Below are 22,231 nucleotides of genomic sequence, written 5' to 3' on the forward strand. Positions count from 1 at the left end.
AAGGCCCTGGGTTCGGCTCTTGGACAGACTTACTGTCAATGGAGACCCCTGTGCCCTCACTGGTCCCCTCCATCCATGCTGTGTCTGTAGCTGAGATAATAAAAGGGCTTGGAGCCAGTTACAGGAGGTATTAATGACATAGGCCATTCAGACTGGGACACTTCTTCACACTTCCCAGGCTGTCTATGTGGTTCCTGGAGTCAGGAACTCAGTGTTGGTACCTGTGTCATTCCAGAAGTACACATCTGGCGCTGCTGCGATCTAAACTCGGAGACAGCAATAGGCGGACATGTAACATCCCCACCAGGGATCCGCAAACATCCCGGAGGAGGGGACAAGGATAATCTGAAAGCCAGAGGAAGGGGTGGGATGTTGCAGCAGGTTACCCTTAGTTTCTCTACACGCCATACTGCAGCAAAGTAATCTTCCTAGAGTCACATGGTGTTCACCAAGGCTAGAAGAATCTGTGGTTAGGGCGAGGACAGAGAACACAAAAAACACATGACTTTTATAAAATCTAATTTTGTCTAATTTTGTTCAGACCGTTGGACTGAGCCTACAGTCCTGTTTGTTTTGACAATAGTCCAGGTCTACATGGACTCTGTACTAGATTTAATATCATAAAGTAGGACCCGGTGGGTGAGACTCTGGTGAGTTCAAGTACAACCTTCTGAAATCACCCATCAGTGCATTAGATCCTGCAATGAGCCAGTTTCCCTAGCAACCTGGGCTTGCATGAGTCAGTCCTGACCTCCCAGCACCATTTCGGGTGTGCCGGACATTTCTCTGGGAAAGTTACACATAGATATTGCTTCGTTCATCTCCCTGGCCAGCTGGAGTCAGCCATATTGTCTGGTGTGCCCATTTCCTCCTAGCACATAAAATTATATGATAAAACAGACTGGTGTGAGGAACCAAAGCTGGCTGGCTGGGCTAACTTGTCCTGGGACAGTCTATCATCTGGGCTTCACTGTGTCATTTAGCATGGCCACAAATCCCAGGGCTTAAGTGGTCCACATGCTTTTGCCTCCCAAGTAGCTGGACCACAGGAGAGTAACGCCTAGCTGAACAGAGTCGGCCTCAGACTAACTAACGTTTTCCAAAGGCTCCCGTGGAAAATCTCAAAGGGTTTGTTTTCTCTCCTCATTATTAAATTATTGAGGTTTGTTTGATAAGCTTCACAGGAAAGATTGTCTAATGAATGGTGTTCGTCCTTCTCTATGTATTTTATGTGTGTGTTAGTGGTAGGAATATTACAAAGATTGTGCAAACCTCATAAACATCTGGTGTCTGAGTTTAATGTTAGCAATCATAGTTCTAATACTCTTAACAATGCCATGTTAATAATAAGTTATTGTTTCTTACAACACATAGAAATAGGCAGGTCCCCTCGTGAGCCCACCATGATGGACTCCCATCTGGTCTTTACCCATGGTCGTTTTGAGTCTTTTGTCACCTGCACATAGCAAATTTGTTTTATGATTATTTGTTCCTGAAAGCTTCCGCAAGTACCTGTTATGCCAACGTGTTTCCTTTTTAAATGGTTCTGGAAACGTTTCTGAAAAGGACAGACTTTGGAAACTCTAAGGATCAGATCTTTGGGCTATGTAAGAATTCCAGAACATGAGTGGAGGAAAGGTTAATTCAGAAAACCAGGAGCAAGCAAACAGAGAACTCCCTACACGCAAGTCAGAATTTGCTGGCCTACATAGTTTTCAATTCTGGAAACATTGTCACAGACACATCCAATAAACCACGATTCACGAGCCATCTATGTTGTGTTTTAAAAAAAGAAAGGGAGAAGGAATATGTTTGGTGGAGGAACAGTAAGGTGTGGGTAAAAGGGGTGCCTCTGTGGGCCCATGCTGAGGAATCTCTTCCCTTGAGGGACCAGCCACAGGAAGGTATAGTACAGAACAGTGTTTATTCAAGGCACGGGGAGGGGAGTTGAGAGGGTAGTAGGGCTGAGAAAGGCAGAGAGAGAGAGAGTAGAGGAGTTGTAGGCCGGCCATGAGCACTTGGGGGGGGTGGGAACAGAAGCAGGGGACAGAGGGAGAGCAAGAGAGCAAGGAGCAAGAGAGCAAGAGAGCAAGAGAGCAAGAGAGCAAGAGAGAGAGGATCTGGCAAGCAGCCTCTTCTAGAGTCAGGCACACCTGGCTGTTGCGGGTAACCGTGGGGCGGAGCCTAGACGAAATGCCAACAACCTAAACAGCTGTTAGTCCAATAAGCTGCTATCTAAAATGCAGGCGCATGGTCACGATGGCATGTCGTACCATGGCATGTCGTACCACGGCGGAGGGCAAATGAGCAAATGTGAGGGAAGAGTATGGTGGCTCAGATCATCCCTCTCTCCTGTGATGACTCACTTTTAAATATTGACATTATGGCATTTACAAGGTTACCGCTAATGTAAACATACGCAAAAGAAGGCCAGGTGCAGCAACACTTGTCCGGAGGCTAGCACGGAGGAGCTCACTGGCTGCCCCGATGACCCAGTAAATTCCAGGTTCAGTGAGAGACTCAGCTTATAAAATGAGGTGGAAAGTAACTGAAGATCTTATGTTCACATACACACATACATGCACATAAACATAGAACCCACAGGCATCTCTCTCTCTCTCTCTCTCTCTCTCCCTCCACACACACACACACACACACACACACACACACACACTCACCATCTTACCTCTTAATGAGTGCATTACCACACCAACTGCATTTCCATGAGAGGTTTGGAGCACACATTCAAACAATAGCAGTCTATATCTTATGGTACTTGGGTTGTATTCCATTAAAAATTAAAAATAAAACTTTCTTTTTCTTTCTACCTGATACCTTTAGCATTTTTTTAAATCAAGTATTCTTATTTTCCAGGAAGCAAGGCTGTCTTCACAAAGCCAATAAATTACTTTAAAGAAAAACTGGGGTACCTTGTTTCCAGTGTCCCTAGCCTTACTATGGAGCAGAAAGGTCACTTGCTGGCAGGTCCTGAAAGCCTAGAATCTGTGGTAGCCCAGAAGAATATGGTCTAAGCTCCTCAATTAATGTGAAACGAGGAAGGAGATATCCTGATAATAGGAAATCTTGGTAATCCGGGCTTAATACCCATGCCCAGGTATCTCTGTCCACTCAGTGCTGATAATCGGTGTTATCAGTAAGTCCTGATATGAATACAAAAGGAATCCTTGACAAGAACCTGCTTTTACAGTTCTTATTAAAAAAAAATACTGGGGGTGGGGTGGAGGGAGGGCTGGAGAGATGGCTCAGTGGTTAAGGGCACTGGCTGCCCTTCCAGAGGACCTGGGGTTCAGTTCCCAGCACCCACATGGCAGCTCACAACTGACTGTAACTCCAGTTTCAGGGGATCTAACACCCTCACACAGACATACATACAGGCAAAACTGATGCACACTAAACAAATAAACAAGTAAATATTAAAAAAAAAATAGACTTGGCTGGAAAAGCAAGAGCAGTCTGTGATTGTTAGGCCCCAAACCCTGAACTCCAAAATGACACTTAGCATTCCTTGGAAACCTGTGACAGAGTTCTCTGCCTGCCAGGAAGAGCCTCTTCTATTCCCCGCTACCTCTGTTAAATCATTCTTAACATCAGATCTACTTAGTGTTAAGAGAGAAGAGAAATATCCTAGGTATGCTCGAAGGATTGCTTTTCTGGTGGGGTTTGTTCTGTTCTGTATTCTGCAAGTGATCATGAAGTAATTCTTACAAGCTAATAATTTCTAGCTCATACCTGTAAGGCATATCGAAGCTGTACACTAGTCTCCAGGCTCCTTAGTACCCAACAACACGTACCTGTAACCCATAGCAAAGCCACCAGGATCTTTTGCCCCTAAACTTCCAGGCTGTCCCAGATTACTCCCACTCTAGAGCTATACACTGCTCTCTGCTCTCTTCTTGGCCTTTTTGCTATTCTCTCTGCCTTCAAGAGGTAGCAGCCATGGTAGCTTTGGACTCCCCCAGAGGCCTCCGGCTAGACTCTATTACCCAGAAATAAACAGGTGACAGTTTTCTCCTCACAGTGAACCTTCTTCCCACAAAGCAATCCTTCAGACATACCTAGGATTTCTTTTCCCTTCTTTTTAACGTTAGGTAGAGACTGATGTTAAGGCAATCCTTCTTTTACACATCTTGTTTGCTAAGGCTGGATACCAGAATTCTTCCAGGAGAAAAGGATGATGCTTATAGTCTGTCTGTCTGTTTCTCCCTCCCTCCCTCCCTCCCTCCCTCCCTCCCTCCCTCTCTCTCTCTCTCTCTCTCTCTCTCTCAGCACTGGGTCCTTGGGACTGGAGAGGTGGCTCAGCAGTTAAGAGCATTTACTGCAGTTATAGAGGGCCAGAGTTCAGTTCCCAGCACCCAAGTTGGGTGACTTACCATTTCCTCTGATTCCAGACCTGAGGATCTGATGCCTTCTTCTATCCTTCATGAACACAGCCTTTACAGGCACAAACTCATACTCAGACAGACACAATGAAAATGCTGGGGAGATGATGGCTTAGCAGTTAAAAGTTCTAGCTGCTCTTCTAGCGGACCTGGGTTTGATTTCCAGGACCCACATGCCAGGTTCCAACTGCCCATAACTCTAGTTCCTCAGGATCTGATGTGGTCTTGTGGCCTCTGTGGGCACCACGGATGTACCTGGTGCACAGGCATACAGTGAAGGCGAGCACTTCTATGTACAAGAGCATAATAGTTTTAAAAAGTTTTCTTCAAAAGTACATTTTAAACACATACACAGGGCTCCTTCACACATTCTGGGCAAGCACTCCACTACCAAGCTACACCCTTCGCTCAAGTCGCACACTTTCAAAAACTTCTGTGGCACATGTGCCCTGAAGACCTGAGTGAAGCAGGGCTCCTTTTCAAGGTCACTTACAAGCAACATGTACAACTGCACTTCTTTTTAACCAGAGAGAGGAAAGTAAGCCAGCACGATCCACTAAAATGCTTAGATAACTTCCAGTCCCGAGAACACAGAGCTGGCCTTTCAACACGTCCAATACAAACATTTTGCAAGAAGGAAGTAACTCTCTTCTGTTTACTCGGCTTCCTACTCCAGAAGGAAGTAATTTGAAGGCGGTTGGAGTCCTATCTTTGTGACAAAAAGTCAAATATTTTGTAATAGGTATTCATATCCAGAGGTCTTAAACAAGCTTTAAAAAATTCTCTGTACATTACTAAATTTAATAAACCCTTAGTTTTCTTATGAGTAGATTTTTTTTGGATGGGAGAGAGGAGAGGAGAGAGAGAGAGAGAGAGAGAGAGAGAGAGAGAGAGAGAGAGAGAGAGAGAGGTGTTCATGCAGGAGTGGGGTTCATGTTGACAGTTCCTATAGTGAGAAAATGCTGCCAGGTGTAAGAGGGGAACAGTAGCAAAAGCGGAGCCAAGTGAAGCAAAGAAAAAATCAAGAGAGAAAAGCAGACTCCTCGACAGATACCTTCCTAATGCTGGGACCCTTTACTACAGTTCCTCATGCAGTGGGGACCCTCAACCATAAAATTATTTTGTTGCTGCTCCACGACTGTAAGGCTGCCACTGCTATGAATGATAGTGTAGACATGACATGTGGCCCACAGGTTGAACACTGCTGCTTTATCCTCACAGCCAGGGCAGAGCAGCTGAGCAGTCCTCACCCTGAGTGACAGAGCGGAGATGACCCAGACAGGCCCATCTGAGCTCTGCTCAAGTTATTACAAGACGAATCATTTTAGAGCATTCCTTCCTATATCGTATCTATTAAAACTGAGCAGCATCTGGACATTGTGGCTTCTGTGTATGATCCCAGCACTTGGAAGGCTAAGGCAGGAGGATTGCCGTGGGTTTGAAGCCAGACTGGGCTACAAATGAGTTCCAGGCTAACCTGGGCTATAAAGTGAGACCTGTCTCAAAGAAAAACAACAGTTCCCTACTTTCAAACTACGCAAACTGCCTTAAATTGCTTAACCTGAACACTGGCAGAATTGAGCGCCATATTTGCTAGGAAGCTTCCACAGGCAGAACTTGCTCCCTCCTCCCTTATTTAAGCACACAGAGCATGAGATGTAATTTCTGGCTAAAATTCTCTAGTCTCAATTCTGACCACTGGACTATCTCTTAGCGGTTCTGTTTCTTGTTCTGTTTCTCTGACTTTCTGCCATCTTTGATATGATACTTCTATTTGCAAAGTGGTGAGACTTAGCCTGTCCTTGACAATGCCATTCCGAATACTTACCCAGAGACACAGGTTAGGAACATTTGACCAGATGATAGGAAGGGGGTACCCAGGCTCCATCAGCACAGGATCCAATGCTTCCCACAGTCAGGGGCAGCCGGTAACAGCCACAGAGGGACCCATGAATGTGTGGTGGAAGGAAGCCCGACGGCAAGCACATCCTGCTGCAATGTCAAGGATCTATAGTATTTCTGACTTGGAGATAAGGACTGAGTTTGGTCCCAGTGATTCACTGGTTGTGTGACTTAGAAAATAAGTGTAATGACTGTGATACACCTGTCAGTCACAAAGGAGGGACTTTTTGACCCTTAAACCAACTGGTTTAATACTAAGATGAGCCAAAACTGATCCCAGAAACCCACAACATAAACACTAGGAAGAACTAGGAAGTTAAGGAAAAGAAGAGCCTAGGCATCCTATGTCTTTAGGCTACAAGACTAATTAATTATTGTCAATGTTGGTGCTTATCGAATTTATTTATAGTGTTCACACAATTTAATTTAAACGGCTAACAATTTTGGGACCCGGAAAAACACTGAAGAAAACCAAAATAGCTACAAGTGTGGAGCACGGCTTTGAAAACGAAAGTAGGGTCTGATGAGAGGGAGTGGGAAAGGGTTAGCAAACACTGAACCAAAGAGCGAACCCAGGGGAGGAGTTAGCTCAGTGCTAGGCACTTTCCCAGCAAAAAGCCCTGGGTTCAGTCACTGGAATGGGGTTGGGGTGTGTAGGATGATGTCACAGGTGAGGCAGGTACAGGATAGAAGGAGGCCTGTCATTGGAGGAGAAGGAAGGATGGGCGGGAGAGAAGTTTGAAGGAAGAGGAGGAGACTAGGGGAGAGAGGAGGAGACAGGGAGGAGGAGAGGGGCTGAGAAACCATGGCAGGACAAGATGGCAGGTGATGTTAAGATTCTGCTCTGTGTATTTACAGGTTGTTATTAATGTTCTCAAGGGATGGATGGTACCGGGCTTTGTATGTTTAAGTGGGCAATTATATCTTACTAATAGGGTCAAAGATTATTGTGTTGTGTGTTCTTTTATGTGACGGTTTGAGTGTAGGAAAGTGTGCGGCTGGGATGTGTTTCCACCAAGATATCTAGCAGATATCTTGGGGCACCGCAGTGAGGACCTAGCAGGGTAAAAGACAATTACTCCTTTCTATTTTATATATTTTTACAACAACATGGGTGGGGCAGACTGGGGGCAAGAGTTAAACGAGTGAACAGAGGCACACACAGGCTCAGGAGAACAGTAGCAGAGTTTATTGACTTAATTTCACACTGAGTTTGTAAGGGTTAGTCCGGATCACATGAGACCCAGTTAAAGAAGCATCAGCTCTAATGTCATCACTCCTTTATAATCCAGGGTGGACAGAAATAGAAAAAACCAGCAAAAGCTAACTACCCTGATTCCCTGACTTCCCGGTACTGGTGTATGGAGGGTTAAGTAAGTAAATGCAGCAAGTCTGACTGATCCATTTCGAACAACGTGGAATTATAGATTCTTATGTTAGCACCTTCTATCTAAAAGTAAAGACATAGAATCTGTAGTATAAAAGAATGAAGCAGAGCTGGAGAGATGGCTCAGTGGTTAAGAGCACTGACTGCTCTTCCAGAGGTCCTGAGTTCAATTCCCAGCAACCACATGGTGGCTCAAAACCATTTGTAATGAGGTCTGAAGCCTTCTTCTGGTGTGTCTGAAGACAGCTACATTGTACTCATATATAATAAATAAATCTGGGGTTGGGGATTTAGCTCAGTGGTAGAGCGCTTGCCTAGCAAGCGCAAGGTCCTGGGTTCGGTCCCCAGCTCCAAAAATAAATAAATAAATAAATAAACAAATAAATAAATAAATAAATAAAATAAAGCAAAAATTGTCTGGCTTTTTCAGAAAGTAAATGTTCACATCCATTTGTTACTATATTTGTGAGTTGGTAAAATGTAAATAAAAATTCACTGTACTCAAGATATATCAAAGGAGTACAGATGCTAACAGACTTAGGGATACACTGAAAGCTTACTTCACTCCTAATTTACACATGGCTACTTTAATAAATCTCCAGACAGCCTTCTCTCTTCCTCCTCTCCCTGCTCCTATATCCTATAAAAGGTAAATCTCTGAGCACCACTCATGAGGACAGGGAAAATTTACAGTAAAGAAGACGAAGGAAAGCAAAGAGAGTCCTTTAAAAAAAAACTTTTATTTTGACACACAGACATATACACATTTGCTCAGTACTCAGAGCCGTTTAGGACACAGTGGAAATGATTACCACTTAGGTGATGTACTAAATGACAGGCTCCCTGCCTCCTCAGTCATCTATGAAAACTCACTACAATACCACAGCATGCTGGTTCAACTGCTAAGTTTACCTTTCACTTAGCAGAGTAAGATTGGTTTGATATGTGACAAACCAAGGCACGGACCGTTTGGGAAACTTTCTGCAGCATCACACAGGAACGAAGCGTTGCACCTAAGAGTTCTTCAGTCAAATGGCCATTATCCTTTTCCAGTCTAATTACTGTGGCTGGGATAAGGTAAAATACACCTCCTAGACTTTCACATAGACCATGCCCAACACAGCACCAGCCTTTCATCAACAGTCCTCAGTATAAGCACTGTACCCTAAGGATTTTCTGAGGTGGATGGTGACCCTATTGTTGATAACCTAATATGGCTCTATTTTAAATCTTCCCTCTTTCTTTCCTCCCTCCCTCCCCTCTTATACTCCTTCCTTCCTTTCTTGATGGTTTTAGGGATAGAACTCAAGGCCTTGACCATGCTAAGCAAGCTGTGTCACCAAGTACAGCTCTAAGCTTTTTTCCCCCTTGAAAAATTTCATAAATATGCCCAGTAATTTCCATTTTGAAAATGTAAACTATCTCATAGTGGGAAATTAGAACTAATTTTACAGAATTGTCTTATGTTCTAGTGGTCTGTTTTATTACGACCAATTACTCTTTAACACAAATAGGCTATATTAAGTATAGTTGGCATTTACTATATTAAAAACATAACTTGTCCATGAAAAATAAAGCACATTTTGAAGCTCTGTGCTCCAGCTATGAACATATACTGTGGGTGGAAACTTCCATAATTCCACATTCATAAAACATTTAACAAGTGTGCACTGACTGCATTAGGCATGGTATTAAGACTGCTGTAGCAAACGTTAGAGCATTCATGACACAGCCTGTGGAGTGTGCCAACAGACAGCAGGACTTCTTCCTCTAAACTGAAGATAATACACTGTTTTTAAACCCTGCTTTGAAGAATACTTTTCCCTGTAACCTTCTATGGGAAAAGATCATTTTTCTTCGATTCAAATCAAAAGAATATAGAAAAAATAGGACACAGGATGAAGTTCAGTTGGTAGAATGCTTGTCTAACATACATGAGGTCCTTCGTGTAATCCCCAGTACACATGATATTCTTTAAGAAAAAAAGCCAAAAAAAATCTATTTTTTTTTGTTTGTTTAATTTTTGGTTTTTCGACACAGGGTTTCTCTGTGTACCCCTGGCTGTCCAGGAACTTTCTTTGTAGACCAGGCTGGCCTCTATCGAACTCAAGAGATCTGCCTGCTTCTGTTTCCCGAGTGCTGGGATCAACGGTGTACACCACCACTCCCTGGCTATGAATGGGATTTTTAAAATGAGTTGAGCTTACATTTCCTTATGACCTTGCATTCAATAATGTCAAGTGTTCACACAATTACTAAGTATCTACGAGCCAACTATAGATCATAGAGGGTTTCGAGAACAGCAGCCATCGACCATGCCTGTGTCTCACAGCTGAAAGGGCAGTACTGGCCATTCTCATTGGTAAGCTCTGGAAGTCCTTTCCATGGGGATCTGAAAACAAAGAAAAGCAAATGCATTTTAGTCTTATGTGCATGAATAAAGTAGGCAAGTCCCAAGGCTTTGCCTTTAACTCTAGAAGCAATCACTCAAAGTCATAAGTCATTTGCTAAAAAACAATATTCTAAAGGTTGTGTGTGTGTGTGTGTGTGTGTGTGTGTGTGTGTGTGTGTGTATAAAATCTTTATTATTTATGGCTCCCGTGGTCTGGGATTATAGGAAGACACCTCCAGGCTGGCAATGATTTAAGGCTTTGAGAGTAAGGTTAGGACTCAAGCTATAAACACCTAAGTGTTCCATGTGTGAACTTAGTAGAACTAGAAACCCAAATATAGAGACACTGAGAGTTATAATTAGGAAAATGCCAATTTGTTTCTTATTCTACAAGTTAATATATAAATTTATTATACACATATCTTCTAATACTTAGTACGTTATGTACAAATCTTATTTAGTACTGACAGAAACCCATGAGGTAACTGCAGTAACTACTCCTACATGCAAAGAGAGAAGAGGGACGTACAGAAGTTAATAACCAGTGGCAAATCTCAGCATCACAGACTGTCAGTGCACCTGACGACGCTCACGTAAGGAAGTGAGGCAGTATATGCCACTTATGCGTTTAGTTAAGCCATCAGCAGCAGTGCACTCAGATAATCTAGACTTAAAGAAATCAAGGAAGTCTTTGGCTGAATTTATGCCATCTTAGAAAAAATATACAATATCGACAGTGTTTAATTTATTAACAATTAAGACAAAGAGTACAAGAAATACCACTTGGAGTAATAGTCAAAAGACCAACTAATATTTTAAAAATAATGAATATTTTTACTTGATAAATGAATCAACTCACAAGGCCCAATCTGAATATTTCAAGTATTTTTTAATCTATCTTAATCATATCCAAATTATCAGTTATCTTGAAAATTAAAGACTATTATACAAGTACAGATCATAAAATATAAGATCTCAAATACTTATATAAGATATAAGAAGCAAAATACCTAGTGGAGGTAGAAATTCCACAGTTGAAATTACGGTATAGAGCACAGGGTGGGTCCCACGAAGAAGCAGAGGGCATGGGAAAACGAGTCCTAAGGAAACCTTGTCTATCTGGTAGCTAATCCATGGGTTGGACATTAGTCACGAGATGACTTACCTCTCAAGATGAACATAATGTCTAGAAAGAACATTTTTAACCAAAAATACAGTCTTCGCAGCAGTCTCTGGGCCCATCATTTTGGAAAAATACAACTTTGCACGAAGAAAATACCCAATCGGCCATAGCCACTCCTAAAATATGATTTAAAAGTAAAGAGAAAAAGAATTATGAATATCTAGCTTTATTTAAAAATAAGTTAAATTGAAAACTCTGGAAAGAAAGTGAATTCTTACAGGTCCTTGGTGGTAATTGAAACCTCTGGCAAGGTTGTAGTTGTCATTGTCTAAGGCATTGTCATAGACTCCACAGTAAACCATGTCACTGCAAACGAGTGGAGTTCGAGGTCAGTAAAGGAGGGTCAGGTGTCATACAAGAGGCATCAGAATTTCAATAGCAAAGGCAAGAAAAATCACCATCTTCTTTCTTCCTCTGTAGAGTAAGCCTGCCCAGCATCAGCACATTACTTAACAAAGTTATATCCTGCAGCCTCACAAACACTGCCAGCAGATGAGTTATGCACAGTAAGATTTAATTAAATTGCAACTTTTTAAAAAAAGATTTATTTATTTATTATATAGAAGTACACTGTTGCTGTTTTCAGACACACCAGAAGAGGGCATCAGATCTCATTACAGATGGTTGTGAGCCACCATGTGGTTGCTGGGAATTGAACTCATGACCTCTGGATGAATAGTCAGTGCTCTTAACCACTGAGCCATCCCTCCAGCCCAAATTGTAACTTTTAAAATCTTGTTTAGTGATACAAAATGGCCATGTGAACCATTATCATTAACTTTTAGTTAGATCAGCAGATCTTTTGTTTGCTTTTGAGGACTGAGAGTTTGAAATAGGGTATAAATGCAGTGCCCCTGGCTGACATGGAACTTTCTCAGTAGTCCAGGCTGGCTTTGAACTCTCAGAGATAGTCTGTGTGTACCACCACACATGGCAGTTTTTAATCTTCTCTGAACATGCAAACATAGAGAAAATAACAAGTATTTGCATACAAAATTTTGCATATGAAGAATGAAAGCATGCCAGAGGTACATTTAACACTCGTACACAGTAAACTGGTAGATGTTTTCAGAAGTTTGAATGTGATTTTCCAGAAGTTACTTGTAAATAACCATGGAATGGATAATACTAATCTATGTGGGTTAAACACAGTATCAATTGCCTTCTTTTTCTTTTCTTTTCTTTTTTTTTTTCTGTTTTGAAGACAGTGTTTTTCTGTATGGCCCTGGCCATCCTGAAACTCGTTCTGTAAACCAGGCTGGCTTTGAACTCAGAGCTACCGGCCCTTCTACCTCCCGGGTGCTGAGATGAAAGGCACTCACGACCACCGCCCAGCTCAACAACCTTCTTAATACTAATACTCCAGCTTACTCTGGATCCAAAGTCTTCATGCCAAGGGGACCAAGCAATTTTCCTTCTGCAATTTCCAAAGCCTTCCAAGCCTTTTCAGCAGTAAAGAGCTCAGGGGCCTAGTGAAGAAAGTAAACACAGAAGAAACATTGTAATATCGCAGAAAAGTTAGTCCTTACCCATGTAACTCTGCTAACTATAAACTCTGAAAAACAAATGTAAGAATATAGTGTGGGTCAGATCTGACAGTGGAGCCTGATGGATCTAAGCCTCTGAGGCTGATTCTGAGTCTCCTCTCTCAGCTGAGGCTGGGAGAGCTCACGGGACACCTGGGAACCATTACCAGATCCAAACGGGAGCCGCAGCTACAATAAAGGTAAGCCCACCTCAACCTGCCACTTTATTCCTAGATCTGCCGGAGTGCCCTATAATGTACCTGAAGCTTTTCCCTCTCTTCTTGGTGATAATGAGTTCAGAAGAACTTGTATGCCAACAGCACAAGTGCTGGGACATGGGGAAAGAGTGAAAATCTGCACCCATTTAGAGAAGGAAGTGAGAAGGCGCCAAACCCATACTGCCTCTGTGCCAGCTTGCACTCTCTTTCCTTCTTTCTAAATTTATTTATTTTTACTTTATGTGCACTGGTGGGTTTTGCCTGCATGTATGTCTGTGTGAGGGTGTGAGTTATAGAGAGTTGTGGGTGCTGGGAAATGAACCAGTCCGCAAGGTTGCACTTTCACACCACTACAATTACTAACATTCTGCTTAGTAATCTTTTTGACAAGAGTCAAACACTCAGGGCCGCATGGCTAAACACAGAGCCTTCCTAGTCCACTGTCCTTAAGAGTTTATTTTTAGACTGAGATTTTACAACAAAGGGGGATCAGGAATTCTTAGCGAGGTGGCTGGAGAGATGGCTCAGTGGTTAAGAACAATGGCTTCTCTTCTAGAGGACACAGGCTCAGTCTCTAGCACCTACAGGGTGACTGACAACAGTCTGTAATTGTAGTCTCAGGGATCTGATGCCCTCTTCTGGCCTCTTGGGGGCATTGCACATACATAACATGCAGGTTACGGGGTTGGGGATTTAGCTCAGTGGTAGAGCGCTTGCCTAGGAAGCGCAAGGCCCTGGGTTCGATCCCCAGCTCTGAAAAAAAGAACCAAAAAAAAAAAAAATAACATGCAGGTTACTCTCCTGCCCCCCCCCCCACATAAAATAAAATGATAAAATCCTTTTTTTTTTTTTAAAGCCAAATAGAACTAATTAGAGTAAAACACAAAGGAGACAGAATGTGACTATACGCTGCCGGTGAGCATTCCCTAGCACAGAACTCTCTGACTAGTGCACTGGGGAGCTGTTTGTGGCATGAGCTTATGCAGTACAAATGTCCTGAGTTTTCAGGAGGAAAGGGTGAGGGTTGAGTGAGGCAGCTGGACTGGCCTGAGACCTCGTCTCTTCAGTGCAGTTTGAGCACAGGCAATAGGTACTGTGGCATGTGTGACTCTGGGGCCCTTTGTTTCTCAGCATCCACTGTTTCCTGTTTTTGACACTAAATGTTTCAGATTAGAGGTGGTAATGCATATTTAATTACTGAAACCATAGAAAACTACCCAGAAGGCAATAATGTCTCATGGTTAACTGGAACTTAAAACCAAACAGGAAACAAAGGCCCTTAGTAGAGCTACCATGACAGTTTTGAAATTTGAGGGCTACATACATCACTTACCACGACCATTGCTATGGTAAAGTTGGGCCTGAGCTGATAGTCACACCAAGGACTTGACGCACCGTAGCTGTCCTTGTAGATGCCCCGCTTGTGAACCAGATTCGGATGCTTCTCGTTAGGATCTGAAGGGTCTTCGGAAACATGAAAGAGCTTTTCAAAACTGTTTTGTATTTTTCTGTTCCACTCATCATAGGAGACTGCTACAACCTTTCCTGAAAAGGGATAAAAGAATGGCAGTTGTCAATATTCAGAACATTTAAGTGTCTGTTGTTGCCAAAACTCATATTAGCTTAATTATGAAGTAAATTCCCCATGTTTTAGAAAATGTGGCTACTTCAGATGGAGATATGCTTTAAATTCAAAGACAAAATACTGCCCCCGAAAGAATGAAAGACAGCTCGAGACCGACTCACACCATGACACTGTGCCAAACAGCATTTCAAACAGTGGACTGATTGCACATACAACTCGCTACCCACTTCTTACTTTTTAGAAGTTTAAAGTTTACAGGTAGCTCAAAATTGTTTCATCCAGAAGGGGATGGAAAGATTTCTAGACTGCCTATGGGATGTAATTTGCTCAGAGGAAGGGGAGAGGGCACGGAGGCAGGCACTACGTCGCCTTCTTCTCTCAGCTCACTGGTGCTGTAGGAACGGCTCTGTTAGGATTTCCATATTGGGATTAACAATTTTTCCTTCTTCTTAAAAGTTAGCACTTTCTAGTATTATTGGCTGAACGCAATGACAGCAACAAAGGTTAATCACTAGTTCCGTTATAGGTTCCTTGTAAAACAGATCAGCTTACCATGTCTTCTTACTCTGACTTCATGATAAGGAAAAATGTTTTTCTTGGACAATTCCAGCAACCAACGAACAGCAGATTTACACAAGCCCACGATTTCCACAGCAGACCCATCTCTAAAATTAAAAAAATTTATTTTCTGTGTTGAGCTTGTTTAACCATGATTTAAAAGGGCATTCAGTAAGTAATTCTGGGTTGGGGATGTAGCTCAGAGTTGAATATCTAGCAATAAGGAAGGCTCTTGGTAGCATAGAACCAAATCAAACCACCACCACCAATAGATGTTAGTGAATATTATAATTAATGCATCATACAAGCAACTACCTGTGCCCACATCTTCACATCATGAGTAATATATCATATAAGAAATCTCCTCCCTTACTACTTTGGCATTGATTTTGTTTCTAATATATTATAAAGACTTATTTTTACTTAGTATATCCACGTGTATCTCTATCAACACGTGCCACACGTGTGGATGTGCAGATAAGAGCCCTGGATCTCTTGCAGCTCGTGTTACACTTGGCTGTGTGCCCTTCAGGGTGAGCACTGGGAAGGGAGCTTCGGCCTTCTGGAGCAGCAGCCGTGAACTTTCTTTACAGCTCAGCCATCTCTCAGCCTCTTCTAACGTACTCCTTTGTTTTTGCATCTTTTGAGACGGTCTTTCTCTTTAGTCCTGGCTGATATGTTTGAAGATAAATCTTTAATAAGAAAACAACATCTGGCTGGAGAGATGGCTCATTGGTTAAGAGCAATTATTGGTCTTATAGAAACCTTGGTTCAGCTCCCATCCCCCATAGCAGGCAGCCCTCAAGTGCCTGTAGCTCCAGTTCTAGAGAATCACATGACCTCTTCTGGCTTCCAAAGGCACCTGTATTTATCTGCACCTTCCCAAATGGACACTTAATTTATTTTTAAAGAAGAAAATAGTTTCCAAGCATAAATCAATATCAAGAACTTGTGATATTTGTTGATAACACATAAAAGAAAACCCCTTGATAACAAAGTTAGAGCTAAAAAGGCTTTGATTAATTGTTTTCCAAACTTGTAAAGACTGGTATAATAAAATCTTCACATTGTATGAAGTTCAGATTAAGAAATGTCTTAAAGAGAGATGGTGAGATGGTACAGCAGGTAGAGAGGCCTTTGCTGCCACACACACACACACACACACACACACACACACATCCCACACAAATAATTGTAACTATTGTTTTTATTTTAAAGTTGTCTTAACCATTGGGGTAATGAATCATAAAAATTTTGAGATTCTTGTAGAGGTGCAAAAATCATGAGACTCCCGGATGAGAACAGGTTACTTACACTGAGAAGGCTGTTCTATTTTTTTTATTGGAGGCAAGGAAGGAATGAGTGGAAAAGGAAACCGCAGAGAAGGAGTGGGGGGAATGAGAGACCTAGAAGGATTCACCATGAGGACCATGGTTAGTGGTTAGCAAAACAAAAGATGCCATGAGTAAGTGTGTTTGAAAAGGGAGCCGGTGAATTAAAAGTGCATGTGCAGAAGCATCAGGACATGGACTCTACCTTGGGGTGGCTGGGATCCCTCTGTTTCTAGCTCTGTCACTCTCTCCCATTTTATCCATCCATGTGCCACAGTTGAAGCGATTTCCTCCATAAACAAATCCTGTTTCTTCATCAACCCCCACGGTTATGTTGAAACCTGAAAAAGCAAAAAGAGACACTTAGAAAGCAGCCACGGAGGGACAGGTCTACAGTCCTAGCACTCAGGATGCAGAGGATCACACACGAGGTTGAAGCTGGCTCATACAGTGAGCTTAAAGCCAGGTAAACCTCATATGACACTCTTTTTTTGAAACAACTAAAAATCATTCAGTTTTATGGTAAAAACATATAAATTTCATTTCTCTTTCCAAAGACACCTGTGTGTATCCAGAACTGCATATCACGATGTTGTTTCTAAAGCACTGCTTACATTGGCAAAATCACAGGTCTACTCAGTAGAGGAAGGCCTTAACATCATATACACTAAGACATGCTCTGTCCTTGAAGTGAACAAACTGGATGTCTATGGAACAAAATGAATGGGTCCCTAAGACAAAATGATGTAGTAAACACATTGCAGAAGGTAGCAAATAAAAACCTTAAAATGCAGATTTTCATCTATGATTCTTTACACATCTGATATATTTGTATAGAATATAGGATTTAAGAACCTAATATAATCATATAATATATAATACATTGAGTTTATATTTCATGATATATATCACAACTAATTTATACATGCTCAAACATATATAAATGCATAAAATATAAAAATATACATGGAAACAGTATACTCCAGTTACAGTCTAGTCATTAATTCTAATAAGTAATTAAAAAATAAAAAAGAATTTTTGGATTATGTAGTATATTTTATTTCTTTTCAAAGTAAAACAGAAAGATATGAAGAAATATAGTAAATCAATACATTTAATTTCAACACCAGCTTCAAAGGTAAAAATTATTTTGCTTACTTATAGTTGAAATGTTTCATACAACAACAACAGTTAACCCTAAAATATCTCAGAGATCCCGTAAAAATGTCCTTTGGATACTAAAGCTGTTTCCATTGACTTCGCTGAGGGAAGGATAAAGAAGTGTATCAGTGACTGTTACCAATTAACTTAGTGAGCTAATGTTTGGGTATTACTACTATACCACATACTATTACACTATTATAATTAATAAAGCATCATGACTTCAAGGTTAGTCTGGTCTATTTAGCAGTTCCAGGCCACCTAAAGCTTCATAGGGAGATCCTGTCTTGATCAGCCAAATTAAACACATTACATACTGATACTCAATTTATGTAAAATTTTCAAAGTCGGGTGTGTGCCCCAGACTTTGAATCTCAGCACCCAGGATGTCGAGACAGACGGCCCATCACTGTGAGTTCCAGACTGACCTGGTTTACAAGGGAGACCCAGGACAGCTACAGCTACAGAGACTGATCTCAAAGCAATGAAACAATGCATTTAGAAATATGTTCGAAATAACGACAGTGTAGGGAGGCAGAGATTAGTAGTGAGCCCAGGGTGGGGCTGCAGTGGGTATGTGGGATCCATAAAATGTCTGTGCTGATGGACTAGCTCTACGTCTTTATATGGTAGTGGTCTCATGAGCCTATACAAGGTTCCAACTTCACAGAGCTGATGGCTCGTCCAGATGAGGTGATGTGGAGAGCGGTGAGAAGTGAACGGGCCACAGCTGGATTCTGATCTTCTACCTCACTTACATTAAACATCCTAACGGTTGAAGGGTGCTGTACCCTAAGTATCACTTTACAACTTTTTATGAATCTGCAATTCTTTTTAAATTTAACTAAAAACTCACATATATCTTATTTATAAGGCTAAAGTAAATATACACCAGAGTCACCAAAACCTTCCCCAGAGTATAAAGGAGGGGTGATGAGGTGGCTAACCCTGCACTGGCAGGTCTCAGCGTGAGGACGTGGTAAGCCCAAAGTGAGCTGAGAGAGTCTACTTTAAGGTGATATACCATAAAGCACTGTGGCAGGGTCAACGGGGTGACATGGGTGACATCCTCCCTTTGCCCCCTAGCAGCTCTGGGAAGCCGACTTTTAGTTCTCTCATTTAGTGAAAATGGGAATAATGTAATGTAGTCTTTACTTAACTAACATTTTTCAGATGTATGGATGTGTAGTGTGTATGCATATTTATTGATCAGCCAAATTAAACACATTACATACTGATACTCAATTTATGTAAAAATTTCAAAGTCGGGTGTGTGCCCCAGACTTTGAATCTCAGCACCCAGGATGTCGAGACAGACGGCCCATCACTGTGAGTTCCAGACTGACCTGGTTTACAAGGGAGAGCCAGGACGGCTACATTCCCACGTGTGAGGTTGGCGTCAAATCTTCCTTGCTCCGTCTTCCACCTTGTTCATACAGTGAGACCCAGAGCTCTCTGTCTGACACACTAGTCTCACTGGCTGGCTTACCGTTCCTGGACACCATGCCTCTGCCCTCAGCAGAGCTCACCTGGCATTTCCATAGGTTCCAGAGATCTGAGTCCTGATTCTCTCACTTGGTCACCATCTCTCAAGCCCAGTGTAATTCATTCTTAATGTCTTCAGGAATTAATGAGGAAGGACAATGGTAAAGCCATCATCACAAAGCCTGGCACTTAACACTCAATTCTCAAAAACAGAGTTAGCTAATTAATTAATTTTTGAGACAGGTGTCTCTGTGTAGCTCTGACTGATCTGGAGCTCACTCTGTAGACCAGGCTGACCTCAGACTCAGGGACCTGACTCCCCGGTGCTGGGACTAAAGGCATGTACCACAATGCTGGGTCCTTCTTATGTTTGAGACAAGGTTTCACTGTGTAGCTCAGACTAGTCTTGAACTCATGATAGTCCCGCCTCTGCCTCCTGAGTGCTAGATTATAGGCATGGGCCATCATGCCTGGTTTTCAAAAAGGCAACACTAGCCTTGAGATTAAAAATTGTAGCACTAAGGGCCACAGAGGTGGCTCAGTGGTTAATGCTGCTGCTCTGTGGACCACCGGAGGTGCACAGCCACCTCAGTCTCTCGGTCCAGGGGTCTGACGGCCTCTTCTGCAGGCACCCAGCATGCACATGGTGCACATACATACTTGCAGGTAAAAACTTCATTTACAGAAAATAAATTATAATGTCAGTATTACCTTGGAAATTGACAAAAGATACAAACTTTTATCTTTTCCTTAGCAACACAAGCGTGGAGAGATCAGGAACAATGTTCACTTTCTCAACTATAGCTTCAAGTACCGCACACAAGCATCTGCAAGGCACAGCAGGGTTACTCTGACAGCACTGGTAAGTCCTGCCCATGGCGCTGGATTACATACCCTCATCCTTCATGTTTCGATCGATCTGTGGACCGGCATTCCGCTCTCGGAACTGAATGCCTTGCATGTGCCTCTGCATAGCTTCCTGTATGACTTCAAACAAAGGCTGATCCTGTGGAGACAGCAGGTCATCTCTGCCGTTAGGAATGGGTTACATTCTTATTTTCCTAAATCCCTCAACTCCAGGAATGTAGATAAATACTTTCCCCTGGAGAAGAAACGGGGAGTGGGGTGGGGCCGGGAAAAGCAGCAGCTCCTATGCTCCCACACTCTGTGCTTCAGTAAGGAGCAAGCAAGTCTTATCTCTGTAACTTCTCACTGTGTTGACACTAAAGGAATATTGATTTTGACACTTTTTGATATTTGAATTCTTATGACTTGGAGCCTTAATATTTTACATTAAAAGATAAAGTTACATTTTCTCCAAAATTATTTTAAGAAATGATCTTTACCAGAGTCCCAGCAGGCAAAGGTGCAGAGTCATCTGTTGGATACATTCTGGAAACTGGGCATTTGAGGATGTCTAGACCATTTGGAACCATCTTGCAATAGTCCTGAATGCACTGCAGCCACCACCACACGGCATCACGACAGTTGTACCTGGCATACGTTCCTTCGCCAAGGAGGTTAGGAATGAGACCATGCCTCAGGGTACAAGCAAATGCTAAAATAATATTCCTGAAACAACAGAAGCAAATGGATCATTTGAGATGAAAACTCCTATAAAAACAAAGGGAAAAAAAGGCTGCTTTTTCCGGGGCCCAGCTTTTCTCTCTAGCACCCTGGGGAGCCCTCCCTTTCTGTAACAGGTTTGTATCTTTGGAGTCATGTCCTCAGTCAGGAATTTATAAGGAGTGCTGTGACTTCTATATGTAAAAAAGATGTTCTTACTTTTGTTTATGTGTGTCTAAGTGTATGATGTGAAGTTCCACACGGAGGTGAGAACTATGCTGGATCCCCTAGAACTGGAGTTAAAATGGTATGCCTGCCATGTGGGTTCTGGGAACTGAACCCTTCAAGAGAGGTGAGCGCCATTAGCCACTGAACCATCTCTCCAGGTCCTAGCTTCTGTCTTTGAAATCTACGGTATTTCAACATTTCAGGTATTTAAGTAATCCTCCAATATGGACTTTATTACTTTACCTAGTAGAGATCAAGAACGAAGTAAATACATAGAAGACAATGGACAGAAGCTGGCCTTGAAAACTCTAATTCATCCCAGCACACAGGCGGCAGCAGGCAGGTATCTGAAGTCTAGACCAGCTGGCCTATATGAGTTGTACGCTATTTAGGGCTACAAGGTAAGACCCTGTTTTACAACAAAGAAACAAACAAAACAAAACCCCAAAACAACAATAGCAAAACCCCAACCGTGACTCACATTATTAACTGACAGATGATAGTTTATGTTCTGTGGTGTTACCGCAATACAAATGAGAACTTAGTCTGAGATGGCATTGCACGCTACAAAGCTTCTATTTCCCAGGTGAGGTCTAACCTTGGAAAGGTCACTGAAAGGGTCTAGTCCTTATTGTCTCAGTTTAATACTTGCCTCCTAAGTGTACCATAGGAGGCTTTTATTCTAGTTTTGCTCACAGGTCACACAAAGGGTCACAGAACACAGCATGACAACCCGGGATCCAGATGGCCAAAGGTAAAATGAAGGACAGAACTTTGTAGAGCAACACAGAGTGATGACCGAGGATGGGACCACTACTGTACCAGCACTGTAGCGATGATTTAACCCCCGAACCTTTCCCGAGTGTGTGCCCTGTGTCAGAGAGCCTTTCAGGCCCATTAACTGCAGCAGTCATTACACTCAGTAAGGTGAGCACTCTGGCCTTCCCACAGAAAGCACTGAGGGAGGATGGCAGCTGGCAGCTGCTGATGTGAGCCAGCGATAGAAGCTGTCCATGACACAGGCCAAGGTTGCTGCCACTGTGTTTTGCTGAATCCTGTTTGTTTGGTTTTGGGTTTTTCAAGACAGCATTTCTCTGTGTAGCCCTGTGTCTTGAAATAAGCTCTGTAGGCAAGGCTGGCCTTGAACTCAGAGATTTGTCTGTCTCTGCCTCCAGAGTTCTGGGATTAAAGGTGTTCAAGCAGACTTATTTTTTTTATCTGACTTGTAAATCATTTGCTTAAGGCATCTGATACAGAAGCAAACAGCCTTCCAAATTCATTTAAAAGATTGTTATTTTATGTGTATGAT

At 42.3% G+C, this 22,231-nt stretch overlaps 1 protein-coding gene and 1 long non-coding RNA gene across 4 annotated transcripts in view; one reads left to right on the forward strand and one right to left on the reverse strand.

The window, feature by feature from the left end:
- The first annotated feature begins 7,074 nt into the window (after nucleotides 1–7,074).
- Nucleotides 7,075–20,451, forward strand: LOC147996504 (uncharacterized). Of its 2 annotated transcripts, none has more exons than XR_015676812.1 (3): nucleotides 7,075–7,160; nucleotides 12,469–12,990; nucleotides 19,883–20,451. It is a non-coding gene; the product is annotated as an uncharacterized LOC147996504 (long non-coding RNA). The 2 variants fall into 2 exon arrangements; XR_015676811.1 differs by having other exon boundaries at nucleotides 7,075–7,127.
- Nucleotides 7,535–22,231, reverse strand: part of Agl (amylo-alpha-1,6-glucosidase and 4-alpha-glucanotransferase) — a 56,726-nt gene continuing 42,029 nt past the window's right edge. Inside the window, 9 exon segments of one of the 2 annotated variants that reach the window (NM_001108564.1) lie at nucleotides 7,535–10,081; nucleotides 11,247–11,380; nucleotides 11,483–11,570; nucleotides 12,636–12,733; nucleotides 14,342–14,553; nucleotides 15,146–15,258; nucleotides 16,688–16,823; nucleotides 20,023–20,134; nucleotides 20,475–20,700. In NM_001108564.1, the coding sequence (NP_001102034.1) occupies nucleotides 9,964–10,081; nucleotides 11,247–11,380; nucleotides 11,483–11,570; nucleotides 12,636–12,733; nucleotides 14,342–14,553; nucleotides 15,146–15,258; nucleotides 16,688–16,823; nucleotides 20,023–20,134; nucleotides 20,475–20,700 (1,237 nt within the window). In that variant the 3' untranslated portion in view covers nucleotides 7,535–9,963. 2 annotated transcript variants of the gene reach the window in all.

The sequence above is a fragment of the Rattus norvegicus genome, chromosome 2, assembly GCF_021556685.1.
Source record: "Rattus norvegicus strain SHRSP/BbbUtx chromosome 2, alternate assembly SHRSP_T2T, whole genome shotgun sequence".
Taxonomy (NCBI): Eukaryota; Metazoa; Chordata; class Mammalia; order Rodentia; family Muridae; genus Rattus; species Rattus norvegicus.